General features: G+C 43.8%; 1 protein-coding gene across 1 annotated transcript in view; it reads left to right on the forward strand.

Annotated features, from left to right (window-relative positions):
* FRMPD2 (FERM and PDZ domain containing 2) overlaps positions 1-19,237 on the forward strand; it is a 393,759-nt gene extending 374,522 nt beyond the window's left edge. The window contains exons 41-44 of the mRNA XM_069240896.1: positions 1,191-1,525; positions 2,976-3,191; positions 16,518-16,580; positions 17,883-19,237. Of these exons, the coding sequence (XP_069096997.1) occupies positions 1,191-1,525; positions 2,976-3,191; positions 16,518-16,580; positions 17,883-17,993 (725 nt within the window). The 3' untranslated portion in view covers positions 17,994-19,237. The remainder of the gene's footprint in view (positions 1-1,190; positions 1,526-2,975; positions 3,192-16,517; positions 16,581-17,882) is intronic.
* Positions 19,238-19,504: the final 267 nt, after the last annotated feature.

The raw sequence follows: 19,504 nt of genomic DNA on the forward strand, positions 1-19,504 counted from the left end.
TTATTTTTAATACTGAACTAAGTTTTTTTTCAGATAATAAATTGTTCCTCCTCTTGCCTTTGAACATTCATAACCATATTCAAATCTTCTATCATATACCTCCCCTAAATGCAGCTCAACTTAATTTGGAGTCTTTATGCCTGGGCCCTGATCTTGTGCATGACACTGTATGGCTTACTAGGGAAATGCTAGTGTATTACACTGTCTATAGTGATCCTAACTTCTTAGGTCTTGATCTGCGCCGGCTTGAATGAAATATCAACCTACACATATATCGTAATCATAATATTGGCTTCCTGAATATCGTCAGGTAAGTATTGATTTACTGCGGTGAACTTCGCTATGATGATATTTCGGAAACAATTTTATATTCACAATATACTTGTTGGTCGAAACTTGGGCAATATCGTGGAACCACACCTTGTGTAAGGATCCTATATGATGAAAGTCCAACAGGCCTTCGGAAGAATAGCACAACCCTTTTCTAATGCATATGAAGGGGCAAAAGGTTCTGCAGTGAATGTGTAACTGAAGTTCTGAGTGTCTTTTCTGGAAAAGGATATAGACAGAATGCTTTCAGATGCCTGATAGGTTCTTTAAGCTTTACTTTCCATGTGTCTCGTAGACCTTGGAAGCACCTGTTTCAACGGTTTATTATTTCTCCTGGAGAGTTATAAAATAATTGAGGCTGACTACTGGTGCGTCCATGTTCCCAAATGCAAGACTCGGTAGCTGAGCAAATTTGATATTGTAGCTTATGTGCCTTTGAAGTATTCAGTGAATTGACAGTAGTGAGATTGAAAATAAATGTTTGAAAGCAAATATGCTTGAAAAGATTGCTCTTTAAAATATAATTTTGCAAAACTGTAGACTGACCACAAGATTGAAAATTTACATTTGTAATTTCTCCACTTATCACGCAGAACCCTGTCTGAGATCCTAACATTTTTTCAAACACTGTCCCTTAAGCTGATTGTCTGGGCTTAACGGCAGCCCTATCCTTTACACAAACCTAGAGAATGACCCTGATCTTTTCTGTACCGAACTTTGTAAACCCTCACCACATCTTTAAACTATGCAGTAAATCCAACCCTTAAGCTGACCAGGACTCTAAACAATGCGTATTCCAAACCTCTCCTTGGGTGGTTTATGCCTGCTGATGCCATGCTTAACAAGTCTTTCATCCACAGACGATAGCACCCGAGTTCCAATTGGCGAGGACCGAACCTACATTAATGCCAGCCATATTTGCATCCCAGTGGGACCAGATGAGTTCCAGTACATCTCCACTCAAGGACCGCTGCCATGCACGCTGGATCACTTCTGGCAAATGGTTTGGGAGAACCAGTCAGATGTTATTGCCATGATCACCAGAGAGAAAGAGCGTGGAAAAGTCAAATGCCACCGTTACTGGCCCCTAGTGCTGCAAGAGCCTCTGGAGCTAAGCAGATACATTCTCACACTGGAGAACTACCAGATCCTAGAGTACTTCATTATACGAATTCTCAGGATTATTGAAAAGAAGGTAGGTGGAAGCAGCATCTGTGTCATTAACCTATTTGCTTGAGTTGTGACAGCATAAACTTGATGAGGTTTGTTATGTGGTTCTTCTCTTGAGTGAACTGCGGCTTGCTCTGTACCCAGTCTGTTAAATTAGTTCAGGCTAGAGCAGCGCCCATGGTGTAGATTTGCTTAACGCTTGTTTTGTGTCTATATGCAGAAAAGCAGTATGCTCGTTGGACATTCTGTCGCACTGGTCAAGGTTTGTTCTGTAGACATTCTGCAGATCCCGGTGAGGATTTCTCTGTGATCGATCTGTAGAACCAGGTGAAACTTGTATCGACTTGTATTGGAAGGCTTGCGATGTGTAGCACCAATTGATGCTTATTCTGTGCAGATTCTGCATGTATTAGAAGTCTTGATCTGTCACCACTAAAACATGCCTCTTACCTTTGCTGCGTAAGTCAGCCAGAAGCAATTTCATAGCCTTTTCTGTATGCTTTACATGCAGTGTGGTAGGATCCGTTCTGTATGTGCTGGGTAGTGAGGAAAAAGGCTTGTTTTATTATTTCTCAGGTGGTTGGATAGCTCTTTTCCATATGTGTTGAGGAGTTCCAGGCGAGGGTTCTACTTCAAAATGCCAAATACACATAGAATTTTTTTTCCAATAGGCTACTAGAGGTCTGTTTTGTTCAGGATGTGCTGTTCTAGCTAACGCTTAGTGTGTAGATGTCTTCAACCTGTTTTATTTTCTGCTGTGTAGTGTTGTTTGAAGACACACTAAATCCACTTAGTAGGTCTGTTTTAAACATGTTTTATTTCTTTTGTGTAGTGGTATGTGAGAGCTGTTCTTTTTTCCAAGAGGTCTGTTCTGTGACCAGTGTTGAGAATTATGATGTATCTAAGGATTGTTGAGGGTTGCTGCCTATCTAAGGAATAGTGTTAAATGAGGGCAGGGCAGTGTTTGGAGCGTAGTACTCGGTGGTCTGTATTTTAGTATATGTGCAGTGGAGGAGAGGACTATTCTGTATCCAGAGTGCAGTGATTGTTGAGGGCTCTTCTGTGTGCAGTGTGTAGACTTATATGAGGTCTATTTAATGTCTAGAGTGTAGTGCCAAGTAGAGTGTTGTGTATATGATTTGTAATGCTTAGTGAAGCTCATCTGCACATGTAGTGCAGTGATAGGTGGGGACTGTACTGTATGTGCAGCAATTTTCTGGGTTGTTCAATATTCAGAATGCAGTGTCAGGTGACGGCTGGTCTGTATCTAGTGTGAAAGCTGTTCTAGGTCCAGGGTGTAGTGTGAGGTGAGGCCTTTTCTGTACTGTGTATTGTTTGGTGAGGTCCACTCTGGCCTTGCTGACTTCAGGTGACACTGTAACATGCTGTTTTATGTGGCAATGAGTATGTAGCCATCTTGCTCTCATTTATTGAATGATATATTGTTTTAATGCCTGTGACATCCTTTCTTCTAGACTGGTGAGGCACGCATGATCAAACATCTACAGTTCACCACATGGCCAGACCACGGCACGCCAAGCTCCTCAGAACACCTAGTGACCTTTGTCCGCTACATGAGGAAGATCCACCATTCTGGACCCCTGGTGGCGCACTGTAGTGCCGGAGTGGGCCGCACTGGCGTCCTCTTGTGTGTCGATGTACTGCTGCAGTGCATAGAAAAGCAGATAGATGTGAGTTGTAAGAAATACCTGTGTTTTTCATTAACTAATAAGGATTCTCTGCCACAAGCAATAGATACTTAGGGTACTGTTCTGAGTCACAAATTGAGATCTCAGCTTATGATCAGTACATGTGAAGCATCTATTTATTACTGAATTATCGTATTTCCTTAGCACCTTCTTTACTTTTGCTGAGGCTTGAAGATGCTTTTCAACTGGTAAAATATGTGGTTACCCAATCTTTCAGTGCATGAATAGGGAAAATGTGTTGGTTGCAGCGGTGGCTCCTCTACTAAGGCAGAGGAGCGTTGCCTCACTGCTCTAAGTGAGGAGTGCTAAAAAGGAACAATAAAATGATAATAACACAATGTTATTTTATTTTTTATCTGGAACCAGGTTAGGGAGGGGCGGGGCTGGGCTGTGTCACAGGTAGGGAAGGTGTGTGCACCATAAGTGCGTATGGCGGTTTTGCTGGCCGTTTTGGGACGGCCAAACAGACTTGCACACTTAGCATTTCTCCTCATGGCTGTATTGCACAGCCAGGTGGAGAAGGACAGAGGCTCTCTCTCCCTGCCTGAGCGCCGAACCAAGCTGCTCAGACCACTCATGCTGCTGCTGTCATGCTGGTGACAGCAATGTTGTGATTGTTTTTTTTTACCCCACCCTGCCACCCCCGTTCAGTACCAGCCGCCACTGGTTGGTTGTAGTGATATCTCCTAGTGTTGAGTGTTGTGTCTTGTGTACCAGACCTTCCCATGATGTGGTCTTCAATTAATAAAAGAGGGACATAATAATGAGGGTGTGTGAAATTCACATATTTTACAATTACACAAAATTTGAAAAAAATAAAGAAAAACTATGAATGATTATACAAAATGCAAAACCAGTAACCGGTGCTACATTGGAACTCAAAATGCATCCTTGCATCCATTTTGGACACAACGATATGTTTCACTCTAACAGATGTCACAAAAAATACAAATGCTGCAAACAGCAGCTGCTCACGTTCTGGTAATTCACATTGTTCGCTTATGGTTGTGCTAAACTTTTTCCATAAATGGTGCCTATTTATATGACGTGATGTAATGGTGTCATTTAGGAACATTTGTGTAGTAAGAGTAACATGACATTATTAAAATTAGATGAAATTATACAGTGTAACGGAAATTTCACACAGACCTAAAATGATGCTGCCCCAAGCTGTTCTGGAACTGTATGAATCTGAGCACCGACAAGAACATGTCTGTTTCACGAACACAGCTGCCGATGTGGCCTCTGTCTCTCCTGTCTCTAGCTATAAGATTGTTAAGTTCACAGCACAGTCAGAAGTATTTGTCTCTTTCCAGTAACACACACTTCATGCTCGCCTTTTTCTATTGCCTCACCAGCGATAGGGTTGTGAAGATCATAGAGCCTGTTATGCGATGCTCGTTTTATTTCATTGACGCATCTTCCTTCCACCACTAGTCCAAGACAATGAATTGTAGAGACCATAATCAGACTTGTTTTCTTATTTCAGTAACATGCCTTTAACTGTGGTCTCAGTTCCTTCTGTCACTTAGGTGAATACTTATACTTGTTTTGAGCTGAATTTGCAACATTGTGTTTTTACGCAAATTCAGTGCAAAACTAACTCCATATTTGTACAGTCTAGCTCCAAATTTATGAAGTTAAAGTTGTTTTTTAGACGTGGAAAACTACTTTGCGTCAATGAGATGCAAAGTAGGCGTTCCCATGCAAAAAAGGTATCGAACTCCCTCATCCAGAAAAATCGTCTAGAGGGGAGACAGATGGCATATTTATACTCTGTTTGCACCGAATTAGGGTCATTATTTTTTCGTCTAATTCAGTGCAAAACGAACTCCATATTTATACTTTGGGATCGCTATTGGAAGTGTAGTGAAAAAATAGAATAAACAGGGAAGTGCCACCATCTTTGATACCGCTATTTGTCCCATGACAGACAGAAGTAGAGATGTCCAGAACTTCACATTAGAGCTGAGTGCCCAGATTGCCATTCCAGTGTTCCCCTCCAAGACATCATGAGATATTTTGACACCTAGGTATTTCATACAGGATCTCTCCCATATTAGCCCGTGTAAGCTGTGGGGTTGTGTCCTATGGAGGTTAAGGGGGAAGTGAGGGATTTCTGCCAATTTATGTTGAGGCTCGATATGTTGCCATATCTTTCCAGTATGGAGACTGCTTTTGGCACGTCTCACTCTGCTCTTGCCAGGAAGAAGAGGATATCATCTGCACATAGTGCTATTTTATGACAGGTATCTTGGTGGACTAGACCTCTATATACTTCATCTGCCCTTGCTTGCAAGCCAGAGATTCCACAGCAATGGCGAATAGTAGAGGCGAGAGGGGGCACCCTTGCCTGGTTCCATTCCCAGCTGCATAGGCATCTGAGATTGTCTTACCCATCCTCACCACTGCAGAAGACCTGTCCACCGGATGAATCCTGCTCCCAGACCCAGTTCTTCCATCACTCGATACGGATAATCCCACAGTAGACTATTAAGTGTTTTCTCTATGTCAATGGAAACAATTACTGCGTCATTGTCGGTGGGGAGAGTCGTCTCCGTGATGGAGAATAGCCTACGTATGTTCAATGCGCTATTTCGTCCTGGGATGAGCCAGGTTTGGTCGAGATGTATAATCTTGGCCATAAGTGGGAGGAGACTGGATGCCCATATGCTATTTAGTATCTTTTAGTTGAGGTTCAACATTGACAGTGGACGGTATGCCCTTACGTCCCGGGGAGGGGGGTCGGTGGCCCAGTTTGAGCAAGGTGACTACAATAGCCTCACTGGTAGTGGTGGGTTGATGACCTGCTTCTTGAACAGCTGTGTATAGGTCCACTTGTCTATGTGCTAGTTCTTCTATGTATGTGGCATAGAATTCCACGGGAGGCCATCAGTTCCGGGTACCTTGCCCCAGGCCATATCTTTATTCGCCACCCGTACCTCTGATAATGTGATGGGACCTCCCAGTTCTTTTGTGTCATTTATGTCAATGCGTGGTAACTCTATATGCTCCAGGAACTCCTGTAGAGACTCCTGAGGTGGTGCAAGGGGAGCAGCGTACAGGAGTGTATAATATCTTTTGAATTTGTGGTTGATATCTTGTTGGCTAGAAAGGGTCATCCCTGCTTCTGAGTCTACTTCCAGTATTAAGGATTTTCTAATGACAGGTTTGGTGAGCCAGGCTAGTAACATCCTGGATTTATCACGCTCACTATGAACTTTGGTCATGTATTCCTGGTAATCGAAGCATCTAACCTTTTCTAGGTGCGCTGCCAGTTGTTCCTTTGCATCCAGGAGTTGATGCTGCAGTCCCAGATTACCAGGGCTAGCTTTCTCATGATGTCTCAGTATTGTATCCAGGGCTTCAGCCTCTTGAATGAGCACCTGTCGAACCCCCGCAACTTCTGCAATGCATCGACCTCCTGTGACTGCTTTGAAGGCATCCCATTCTACAAGTTGGGATGTTGTAGAATGAGCATTATTCTGGAAATATTCTCTGATGGCCTCTCCTATGGAGTGGTGAAACTCTGAGTCCACCTGCGTCTCTACCCTCAGGCAGCAGTCAGGTATTCAGGGATTTTACCTGTCTAATGTCAATAGTATCCAATTGTGGTCTAAAATCGTGTGACAGAGGTATTCTGTATGTCTCACTGAACTCTGTACTGTCAGGGAACAAAGGAAGGTGTCCAGCCTGATGTGTAGATCGTACTGGTGTGAATAAAAGGAGTTGTCCTTACCTCCAGGAGTGAGCCCCCATTTTTGCTAGTCTTGGAAAGTATGCGCTATTCTAGTCACTAGGCAAACATGCAGGGGTGGATGTGAGCAGTCATTGTAAGTATTACTTACACAATTATAGTCTCCAAAGGAATATGATTGGCTATGTTAGGTGCAAGGCAAGTGTTCAGGAGAATGTGTGGAAGAATCCCCCTTGGTAGAGTCCAGCAAAAGTCAGGTCTTGGCATGCAAGTCTACCTGTCACCAGAACATATCTTCCATCTGTGTCAATGACGTTGCTTGTCATTTGAAATGAGACTCCAGGGTGAACCCAAATCAAAACACCTCGGGGGAAGGCTGAATATGTAGTAGCGTAAATTTGCCCTCTCCGCCGTTTGCAGAGTGCATCTCTCTCCAGGCTAATTAAGTGGGTATCTTGAAGGATGGCTACATGGGCACCTTGTCTCTTTAGGTATGTGTGAATTTTATATGGTTTAGTCATATTATTGAGGCCCCTTATGTTCCAGTTAATAAAGCTAAACATCAAATGGGTGGCCATGGCGAGAGTGCATTGCTGTAATTGGAACCTTTCCTTGTCAGTAAGTGAGGCAGAGGTTTGCTAAGTTGCCCGACCCACTCCACAGGAAGCTAGGTATTGGAGACAGAGATAGTATGTAAAAAAATTATTAATAACCACTTTCGAACATCCCAACTCCCCAACCCCAGGACGAAAAGTGAACTAACCCCCATCCAAACCATCAGACAACAGGTCAACAGTCGTACATTCAACATGCTCACAGGTCATGAGAAGGGGTGGTCTTAGATAGGTGCATCCCGGCGTCGCTACAGGCTATCTGGGCATTGCTTGAATTTATAGCAAGGCAACTGTTTCTTCAATCATTTGTTCCAGTTCAGTCCAATCTCACCCCAGTCTAATGGTATCATTAGTATTATGTAAGAGGTTTTGGGTAGTATTGTATTCACAGTCCTGCGTCTTCTTCTAGTCCCTACTAATGCATTGTTATATCAGTCAATCCACCGTTCTGGAGGTGACCGGGGGTAAGAAGTGTCAGAGTAGCGGGAACTCAGCGAGTCTTTGTCTGTATCACAGTTCTCAAGTCCTTCTATGTCCTGATCAGAGTGAGGAATAGATACTACTCGGCTAATGGCCGCCACTTCTTCAACTGGTTTACAACGTTCTTGTACCGATTGTGATCGGGATAGGTTTGCTCTTGTGTTAGGTTTCTTCTTCTTTTTCTTTTTTTCAGGCTAGCTCTGCATCCTGTCTGGTACTCAAGGCAGGATTATTCTCATGTTGGGGGAGTTGCTTAATCGAATCCAAGAGCTGATGTGGCAAAGTGAAGAACTGTGCTACGCCATCATGTGTAACTCAGAGTCGAGCGGGAAACATCATGGCATAATTAATGCCCATTTTCCGGAGTTGTTTCTTGGCTTCTGTAAAGGATGCTCGCTGCTATTGGACTGCCTTTGTAAAGTCAGGGAAAGTCATGACTTTTCTATTGTCAACTATGCATTCTCCTTTGATCCGGGTCTGGGTCAGAATATGATCTCTATCTTTAAAGTGCAGTAATCTGGCCACCACAGGTCAGGGACCTGATTCTGGCAGCGGTGGTCTGGCAGGCACTCAGTGGGCTCGTTGAGGTACATAGATTTTTGAGAGGCCTATGGTGCTACATCTGTACAAAGCCATGTTTCCAGGTAAGTAAGTATGTCTGTGCCCTCAACGCGCTCTGGAAGCCCAACAATATGAATGTTATTGGGTGTTGCCCTGTTTTCTGCATCCTCTGCCCTTAGTTCCAGCACCTTCACTTGGTTCTCCAATCCCGTCAGGCAGTCCCCTAACAATATCACTTCCGGGTCCAAGGTGTCTATGGTTCTTTCTGTGGTGGTGACTCTCTCTGTGAGTCGTCTGTGATCGTCCCAGAATAGACCCAGGTCTGTGACCATGGTGTCGATTTTAGGTTTTAGAGCTTCTTGTGATGCTGTGATGGCTTGAAGGATTGTTGTTAATGTTTTGCTGTTTTGTTCTTCCATGTTGCGTTTCCCAGTCTCTGTTGAGGTACCTGGTTCTTCTGAAGGAGTGTCCCTGGTCTGGTTGAGATCCCCAGTGTCTTTCTTCCTGCCAATTTTGCTCATCTCTGCATTGGTTTGTAGGCTAAGGCACTAGCCTCAATTGGTGCTGGTGGAATATTCACAGTGGTGCGTTAGACTTTTGTTGTGTAAGGCTAATCACTTTCAAGTGTTCTTTACCCAAGGGGGTCACATCTCCTAGCGAACTGTCGCTGTGTCAGTGGCTGACAGTACAGTGCAGGAGGGGAGCTGGTGTTTTAGGAGGTCTTTGTACATGGGTTGTTCCAGTCCCCGGTTATCTTGCTGCAGTTTGTCGCAGCGAAGTTCCCCCACATATGCTGTCTGGGTAGCAGCGAGCGGGCTCTCTGGCCACATTGCATAGAACAATGGGGAGAATGCACACAGCTCAGCTTTCTAGTCGCCAGTGGTTGTGTGTTTCAATTCTTGGGCTCTTGCAGTGCCTGCATGCAGCTTTCTGGGCATGCCTGTCGAGTTTTTTTGAGTATATTCCTCTCCGGGAGTATTCATAGGTGGTAGGAGTACTTGTATAGGCCCCCATGTTCTCTCTTTTGAGGGTCTGGTGAGAAGGACACTTAGTATGGGTCCCGGCAGCTCTCCCCAGGCAGCCTGCAGGTTCCCAGCTCCAACACTCAGATAGGAGTTAGGAGTTTCCCCGTCCGCTCCTCGCCTCTTTTTGGACATGGGCAGGCGGTGTGCATCAGTCCCCGGGGACTCCTACTGCATCAGCACTGCACACAAGCACTTCTAGCTCTGTCTTCCTCTTCGCTAGCGGCATTTCAGTGCCCATGCTTGCCAATCAAGCCCTGCTCTGTGTGCGGCTGTAGTGGGCTGCCATGGTGCTCTGCTCGGCTCCCATCCCTTTCCGCACTAGGGTGGGTAGTATGCCTTGGGCCCTGGGACCTCCTGCTGCATCGCCTCCACTCTACAGTGCTCTCAGTCACGCCTTTTATGGCGTTGGGGTCGCTCAGTGGTAGAGCCGGTGGAGCGGACCCAGTTCTTGCAGCCCCCACACTCCTCCTTACTGTGAGATTCTGCTGGTGCTCCCGCTGGGGTTTTCAGGTGACGTTCGGGGTCCGGTGTCCCATGATGAGTGTATTGCTGACATTCGAGTTGTCACTAGGAAATTCTGTTGTGGCCTCCAAACTATCTTTTCATGGGGTTAGAGTCATTATTGTGGTCAAGATGACAGAGTTATGCCAGGAGCTCCACTGAAGTGTGTCCGTTCACATTGGAGCCAAGCCACTCCCCCCCAGGTAGGGCTTGTGGATGTACAAATTATACAAAAGGGATAATAAAACACATCCCTGCTGTACCCAACGCAGCACTTGAATTGACTAGTCTAACTGGCCCGCTGGGTCAGTGAGCATTCACACCCCTTTGGTAAGCTAACAGAACCTCATGGCTTCCACCAAAATTGCTTTCATCCCATATTCTGCAAAGCAGACCGCAACAGATGACAGTTAGTTGAATTAAAAACCCTGTGTTAAGTCAATAAAGGCAAGTTAGAGAGGTGATTTCCTCAAGGTGACATATTTGACTCTAATCATTTACAGCATCAGGACATGCTCTATTGTTCCAATATCTTTTAGGAATCCAGCCTGCAAGCAGGACCGGACTCGGAACCAAAAGCATCCATGGCTAATTATGTCAGGCTGGCTCTCATACTTCATGTATTGAGCGAGCGCAGCGAGAAAACTGTACCACTGCAAGGAGGGTTAAGCGGCTTTCTCTCCTCAGAAAATGCTTGAAGAAAAATTTAAATTTGGCATGCTTTACATCCCATTTTTCATTATGAAACCTTATCAGGTCATTGAATGAGTGGTTGAAGATTAAGGACATGTCTGCCTGGCTAAAAGAACAAATGAGTCGTTAGATGGATCAGGAGTGGGTGAATGAATTAATTAAAAAATGGATGACAATGAATAAAGAATTTTAGCTATGTGGAGAGAATGGTCACAATGCACTCACCGAGGGTGGGTGCTCTAGTTTTAATTTTAGGTTCTGTATTACAACATCACTCCACCTAAACACTGCCACCATCAGTCCTTGTGAAACATGTGTAGACCACATATGTTTAACTCAGTGCACTGATTTAGCACTCCAAAGAATTAAACACAAAACATTAGGGTTTGATCAAAAATGGGAGAGAGAAAGAGACGACCTTGTATTGGCTGAATTGAACAACATGAAAGCAGGAAACCTTGCATCAATCCTGGCTTCCACTTGACCACATTGTGTGATCCTAGGCAATTACTTTTTTCGTAGAACTTCTTTTTCTATCATCATCTCAAAAGAACACTTTTAAATAAATCAATTGAGGGTGTACGCTGCAGAAAAGCCAAAGATTATGTTACACCATCTCTAGTAACACCCTAGGCCAAGTATGGGGCAAAAGACAACTGTCTTACCTCTTGGTTCACTAATGGCATTGTTGTCAGGCCAGTCCGTGATGCTGGGGGCATGAATTCTTCTGAGTTCATGATTAGAATCTGTCTCGTCCAACAATTGCCACTCAGTGCAATGGTATAGTTTAATATATTAAACTGAAATGTGTTGCAGCAGTCGCATTACAAAGCAATACGCTGGTTCAAATCTTGAAGTAAATTTATCATAAATGTCCTGGACTCCCTGTAAGCAGGCAATAGCAGACACCGCATACCTGCTTCCCCCTGAAGTTCTGAAGGTCCGCACTGCTTTTGGTGATCCTGCATGCAACAGTAACCAAAACAAAACAAAAAACAGATGGTTTAGAGAACGAGTATGGTCTAACTGGGTGTGCTTTAAGGCAATTTGTTTTGTATTGTATGTTTTTATAGAGCCAAACCTCTTCAGGTAGGAAATACAGCCAGTCCAGCACCCAGAAACAAAACCGGACCCCACCAACAGTGAAACCAACCTTCACCTTGAAAGCCTACTGCAAAAATGCTCTGTGCCTGGTATGGTCATTTTGGGCCTACCCACAAGTCAGTCAGAATACCATCATCTACGTCTCATTCCAGGATTAATCCAAACGTCTATATTTGCCTTTTACATCTACTTTTGACCCCAAGTATCAATACTTTGGCTATGGCCTCACTGTTTTGCACCAACTTTAAGTCCACAAGAGCAGAAATTGGCATGCATAATACATTTTAAATCTACTTCTATATTGCTGCCACACTACCTTCTGTTGAAGCATCAGAGCCCATGTTCTTCTTTGTAATCCTGGTTCTAGTAAAATGCTCTTGTAGACTGGCTTGTGTTGGCAGTTTCAGGATCTGCATCATGTAAGCTTATTGTGGTACCAGCAGCACCTCTGACTCCTATGAGGATAGGTAATTCTTGCCCATGAGTAAAACCTTCTTATGCTCATCGGTACTTGCTACTCGCTCCTAAAATCTGAAACCTATATAACTTATTGAGATCAATTGCGTGTAAAAGCCTCCACAGCCGTGGGTGCCACTTTCATGCACAACAGGTACAGTTCATTTCTCCAGTTCACTTGTCTGATGGTGATAACACCTATGCTTTAAATGGAAAGGTACTCGCAGGTATTGAGTACCTGCACATCTTTAATTTGAAAGACTGTGTGCCTGCATTTCTCAGCATCAGTGCAATGCTTTTAATGGGAGAGTATCAGCACTTCTCTGTAGCAAGAAGGTACTGTGATATAGGGATCCCCTGCACATCAAGATTTTCATTCAAAGCACTGGCTAACACTAATACCCCTTGACATTGCAAGGTGATTCGAAAAGCAAATCCAACTAGGAACTGTCCAGTTAGGGCTTCATTGTGACTTTGATATTATGATGTGCAACATTTATTGCACTTTATAAACAGCAATATTGTGGGGTGCACGATTTGCCAGGTGTGATAAATTGCACCTATGAGCTTTTCACCCTAAATGGGGAAAACATCTGGATGTTTGTGCTTCCTGCATCGAAATCCACATGTTCCAGTATTAAGTGGGCATTTTTTAAATAATATTGACTGGCTTGCCCTGCAGATATTTATGAGAAAACATATAGGGGCTCATTCCGACACCGGCGGTCAAGGACCGCCGGGGCCGGGGATGCGGGAGCACCGCCAACAGGCTGGCGGTGCCCCGCAGGGCATTCTGACCGCGGCGGTTTGGCCGCTGTCAGACCAGGAAAACCGGCGGTCTCCCGCCGGTTTTCCGCTGCCCTGGGAATCCCCCATGGCGGCGCAGCTTGCTGCGCCGCCATGGGGGATTCCGACCCCCTCACCGCCATCCTGTTCCTGGTGGTTCCGACCGCCAGGAACAGGATGGCGGTGAGGGGTCTCGTGAGGCCCCTGGGGGCCCCTGCAGTGCCCATGCCAATGGCATGGGCACTGCAGGGGCCCCCGTAAGAGGGCCCCACTTTGAATTCCAGTGTCTGCTCAGCAGACACTGGAATTCGCGACGGGTGCAACTGCACCCGTCGCACCTTCCCACTCCGCCGGCTCTATTCGGAGCCGGCTTCCTCGTGGGAAGGGGTTTCCCGCTGGGCTGGCGGGCGGCCTGCTGGCGGTCGCCCGCCAGCCCAGCGGGAAAGCCAGAATGGCGGTTCCCTCCAGGCGGGCGGCTCCCGCCGCCTGCCGGGGTCTGAATGACCCCCATAATTCCTATATATGCAGTGACAAGTCTGACTGTGCATAATAGATTTTATCGGCCTACTGGAGTGAGAGCCTTAGTTTGGGTTCCAGTGCTTGGAAATTTGGCAGAAGCCAAGCTCTTGGCCAGCCCAGAGCACATGGGGACTTGCTGAAACAGTGGAACAGCCCAATTATAATTAACGGTTACTGGAAAGTCTTACCAGCTGATCAAAATGACATTCCAGCCTCTAGGCCGCATGGATGTGACATTAGATGAGATTAACCAGGAGCTGTAAATAAATGAATTAGGTATTACAGTTTCGATCTTTCTTAATCAATAATGAGAGTTTGATGAGAGCTCAAAAGCTTTATAAATATATCTCTTTATATGTTCTATCTCTATTTAGTCAGTATTAATGTAATCAAATAATCAATAAGCAGAGTGTATGTATAATTTTTCATAAGGAATTCAGAAAGCACTTTTCATAAAGGAAAAGAACCCTGATTCTAAGAATGAGGATGGTTAAAAAGGAATGGGGCATCAAGAAAAGGTGTCAATTGGAGCGCATAAAGAGTTCTGTCAAGAGGTCAAGCATAAAGCTTAAGTTCAAATATCCAAATCAATCAGAAAAGAACTTCTCTTGAAGACAGGTTCAAGAAAGTCAGCAGACTCTCGATCAGGTTAACTGGCAATGTGAATGTGTGGTAATCTACTCTAAGAGCACACATTTTTATAGGCAATGCAGTCTTAAGCTTTTGCAGCATATTTTTTCTTCTAATCTTCAATTATCCAATCAGCTTGCAAGGTTTCTTGGGAACGGAACACTCCAATGTCTCTTTTCCGGGGTACATTACTACAAACAGCAACAATTTGGAGGCACATTCATCTATTATTGCCAGGTGTCCTTATTATTCATGTTATATGATTCAATTGCTCCTTAAAAGACATTTTGCCTATGAGAAAATCCTTAGCTAATCTACTAAATAACTACTCTTATTCATATTACCAACTGCTGTTATTGTCCGTTAGAAAGATAATCATTGTTCTTCATTACTTGGTCTAACTTTATGTCTTGGCTTCACTATTCATTAGCTTCAGGAGTTTGCATTTTGTGTTTAAGCTTCTACATTACCTCACTAATGTACTAGCTCTTCATTCATAGTTCTACAATACTTGTTGATTAATCAAAAACATTTCCAAGGTAACATGTCAGCAATTTACTCAAGTTATTACTTTTTTTTTTAAACACATGCCTACATGAAGGCCACGAAACATTACATTTCACATTATTGAACTTGGTCAGTTGACGGTAAAAATAAATATGTAGATTTCAGCAATTCAAACTAAATACATGTATCCGTGGTTGTTTCATACAAATTTTCTCTTTAGCAGCTTAAAGAAGTTGCTTTTCTTATGAGGTCTACATGTTAATTCTGCACGTTATTAATGTTAAATGCATTGTTTTTGAAAATGATAAAATCTGTTCTCTCAGACTCTTGCTTTGCAACAGCTTAGTGAAGTCACCAAAAGGGAGCACGCAGGTCTCTGTAAACTGTCCAATCACATAACAGTTACATATCAGATGTTCTTTTGTGCAGGTGTTGGGATAGAGCAGTACGATCAGACTGTTCGTGAAACCAAACTGAAGGGGCAGGAGTAAGTCGGTACTGCTGGTATGTCATTACCCTTTGGCAGTGTCATCCGCTAAATGAGGTTTTCCCCAATGGACATGAATGCACTGCCTAGGGAGCTGCAGGTTATGTTCGAGCGGACGTACAGGGAAACCGCTGAAGAAGTTAATGTACCACCGAGTAAAAAATTTAGAAGCACCTTGGGAGGTATTTTGGGCCTTCTCTGACTACGGCAGTAAGCAGTTGAAATACTTGACTGCTTTCTGAAGAGATGTGACATAGTCATCAGCAGTGAGTGCTGAGTTGTTTCCTTCTGATGGGTTTCCCCTCATTACCTGGATCACAAGTGTTGGTAAGTTGTGTGGGTGGATATTCTGAAGGCGTACCCTCCAACATGACAACATCCTTAGAGGCCAGTTCACCCACTGATACAGCAAGGGCAGAGAAAAACACCTATATATCATGCACCGCTCAACAGCACCCCCGATGATGTCACATGGATTCACTAATGTTCAGTTCTCCCGCAGCCTCCTAGTTGCAGCAGAAGGGCTAAGGGAAGGGCGAGGAGTGGACGGTAGGCCTGACAGTATAGAGGGGTCTTGGAGCCCCCTTTACTGTCTGTTTCTGCCTACTTGATCTCTGAGAGTAGTGTGGCAAAGGCTGTGCCAACAGCAAAGCAAGTCAGAGGTGGAAGCTGGTACCCTGCCTAGCTGTAATGAACTTCCATGAGTATGGCCTGTTTTAGAGTTTGACGGAGTAACCCCCGTGCCAAACTCTAAATCAGGCCCTAAATGTCTCTTTACCTGGAAACGAGGGAGCGAAGGTGTCTCACAGAGGTAATATTTAAAAGCTATGTAGGATGCACCATATGTTGAATTGTTTCTTGGTCCATAAATAATTGTTTTTTTATATAACCGAATGAAACTCATTCTATTTACAGCAGACACGAGTTGACCTGCAAGACTGAGTAGAAATGCAAGACTGTCATGAAGGTTATACATAAACATGAGCAGCGTGCACATAACAGTTTGAGAAGTTTGAGAAAAGAGGATAAAACTGCAGCACGACCAGATAATAAACAGTAAAGGCTTGTGCTGCAGGAAAGCTCTGCCAAAATTGTAGTTCCGCTAGGCAGAGGTGCAGAGCAGTGACATTACAAGAGTGCTTTGCAGTGCCATGTGATGAAAGAGTGATGCTAGATGTGCACTGCCACGTGACATGTCCTCACTGGGCCTTAATGTCTTAATGAACTTTTCTCCTTTTCTCCTTTCAGTTCAGTATAAAGGACATTGTAAGACAGATGAGAGCCCAGCGCTTTGGGATGATCCAGACCAAGGTGAGCATTCCAGGGCTGGTGGAAGAGCTGGGTGAAATGTTGAAATTGGGGCCCAGATTTATCACAAGATTACATTGCCCTTGCATCACGTAGGGTAATGCAAGGCCAGAATCCTGAAGTCAGATTTACCAAATCACGCAAAGCCACCTTGCGTGGCCCTGCTTTGCTTGTTAAATCTAAAGTAATGCAAGGAAACAGAAACTCAAGTCTCTGCCTTGCATTACTCTATGCTGAGAAGGCACTTCATGGGTGGAGCATGGGTTTTCCCATGCATCCACCCATGTATTTTGGCATATTCCAAGACTGGTAAACCTGAGAATGCCTCAAAATTGTACACCTTCCTGATAGAGGTGCAACAATGAGAAACACCTTCATTTCTCCTCATTGTTTCCTCTAAGTCTGCTGCATTCTGCAACACACTTAGAAAAAGGAAAGCATTGCTAAGGAATGTATTTGTGCAGTAAGGTGTCCCTTCCTGCACTAAAACAACCCTGCCTACAACGCAGGCACCTATGCACCATTGTGCAAGGCTGCCTGCGCTGGCGCTAGGCAGAAACTAGTGCGGAAGTGCAAGGAGAGACCAGCATTATTCAGTAATATGAGGAAATGAAATATGCATCTTTCTTCTGCATTGCAAATAAAAGCCGTATTCACTACCTCACGCCCAGCACCTTTAAATGTCATTCTTCAGCCATGCACTAAACTGGCCTTTCTAATATCCCAACATTTTACCTGTTGTGCTCCAGTTCAAGCTAAATTACTTTGTTTATGACACCTACACATGGAAAGATGACATATCTAAACATTGCCTACCTCAGCTACTGTTAGTTCATTCTCTACGTCCCTATGATTCATTTTTTGTGACCCCCTCGAAAGTTTTTTTCCTGTGGTAAAATTATAAATAGTTAATACTCCTTACTCAACATCTCTACTTTTCCACCCTGCAGAAGTTCTTCCGAACACCTCCCTACTTACCTTTCAAACCACGTCTTAATAACCATTCCCTTCAAATGTACGGAATTCCTTCATTTACTACACCTATCCACCTTACTAATTATGCTTTTTCACTCATGGCATGAACACGTATAGCTTCCTCTCCTATCATTATAAAGGATTGGCAGGATAACTTTGATTGTGGTGTGTTCTTTGTATTGGATCTCACTGTTCAACCCAGAGAGGACACTCAGCACATTTTAGTCAGGAGTAAGATGATACTTCTACATACAGCCTTCCTATGTGCATCATTCTAAAGTTCAATCGTTATCACTGGATTCTTATCTAATTAAACCTTTTTCTTTTTAGGATCAATACGAGTTTTGCTATAAAGCTGTAATAGAAGTTCTAAGGAATATGCCTAGATCGGAAACTAAAGTGCAGCAAGAAAAAGCAATGGAGATGGGCAGCAGATGTTGAAGTCCTACAAAATCTTGAGGCTTCTTGAAGGAAGAAGTTGAATTTGAACTGCTCTCTTCTGTACAAAAGGACAAGCTTCCCATTCACTGATCATCATGAGCTCCTTTTGTAAAATGATCACGTTCTTGATCTGCTGGATTGCAGCACAGCGTGCGCAGAATCACCTGAATTATTCCAAGACCTGGAGCAGTAGCAAGAAGACTTTGTGAGACTCACCACAACACATCAGACAAGCATGATATTCGTGATGATCCTGCAAACTAACACAAACAATCTTGAGGTGATGGGGAAATAATCTACAGGAGCAAAATCTGATTCAGTATCTGCTGAAGCACTGGGACCAGAAAGGAAAAACGTCGGATACCACAAGTATCTGCAGGTCTAGCATAGGCTTTACACCAGGACAGTGGGTTTCTGATATGTTGAGTACTTTTGTCTGGAGTACTTTTGTCTGGAGTGCTACAACACCGGACCAACAGGATATTCATTATGAGCCTACACACTAACACAAGTAACCTTGAGTTAATGGTGAAAGGATCTACAGGGCCAAAAATATGATTCCGTATCTGCTCCAGCACTGGGACCTGAAAAAAAGAATGTGGGGAACCATGGGTATGTGTAGGTCTAGATTAGGCTTTACACTCGGATTATGGTTTTTCAAAATGTTCAGTATTTTGGCATGAAACAAGAATAGAAGAATCAGAAAAGAAACAAAGCAGGAAACATTTTGTAGAAAACACTCACTGCTAATATGAAAATTCCAAAAGTCAAATCTTCATGTATATGAAGACCAATGTTTCGATTTTGCTGACTTTGAATAGAGTGAAGGTTGCCCCAGTTTTGGAAAATCCCTGGAATATGAACAATGAGTCAGTATTTGTTTGTTGTAAAAAAGGACAACTCGATCCAGGCTTATGATGGAGGATGGTTTAAGCGTGGGTGTCCTCTGCACTGAATAGTCTTGAGAGCTCTGTTACAGAAGGAATTTACATTGCATTTTTTATCATGATAGCATTTATTCAAAAGGTCAAGTGCTTTATGTAAGTAGTATTTATTAATGTGTCAGCATAAAGTTGGGATTTGGGGAGCTTTCTGTGCACAGAGGATGTGGAAATACAAGCCATGCTTCTTTCTTGTAGAAAACTGAGCTTCCTATTCCAGGCCCTCGCCAACTACTCTCTTGTATGCAGTGTCTGCATTGCCCACAAATGTCTAAGTAATAAAAATGTTTGTTGTATACAAGTCTTCTTGTTGTCTTCTTATGCCTAAATCTTGCACCTGGGGATTAAGTCTATTATATGAGAGGCAGCAAAAACCAGCAATCGTCACTGAAAAGGCCACGCGTGTGTACTAAATATAGGCATCAGGGGAGCACCATTAATTTTGTGGGGTCTCTGTAACCAACACACTGCCTGGGGGACAGTAAATCACAGTCAATTCTGAATATGTAAAAGTGCCGAACATAGCAATATTTAGACAAAAACCCTACCGATTCCAAAAGATTTCCTAAA

Source organism: Pleurodeles waltl, chromosome 6 (genome assembly GCF_031143425.1).
Source record: "Pleurodeles waltl isolate 20211129_DDA chromosome 6, aPleWal1.hap1.20221129, whole genome shotgun sequence".
NCBI classification, from domain to species: domain Eukaryota; kingdom Metazoa; phylum Chordata; class Amphibia; order Caudata; family Salamandridae; genus Pleurodeles; species Pleurodeles waltl.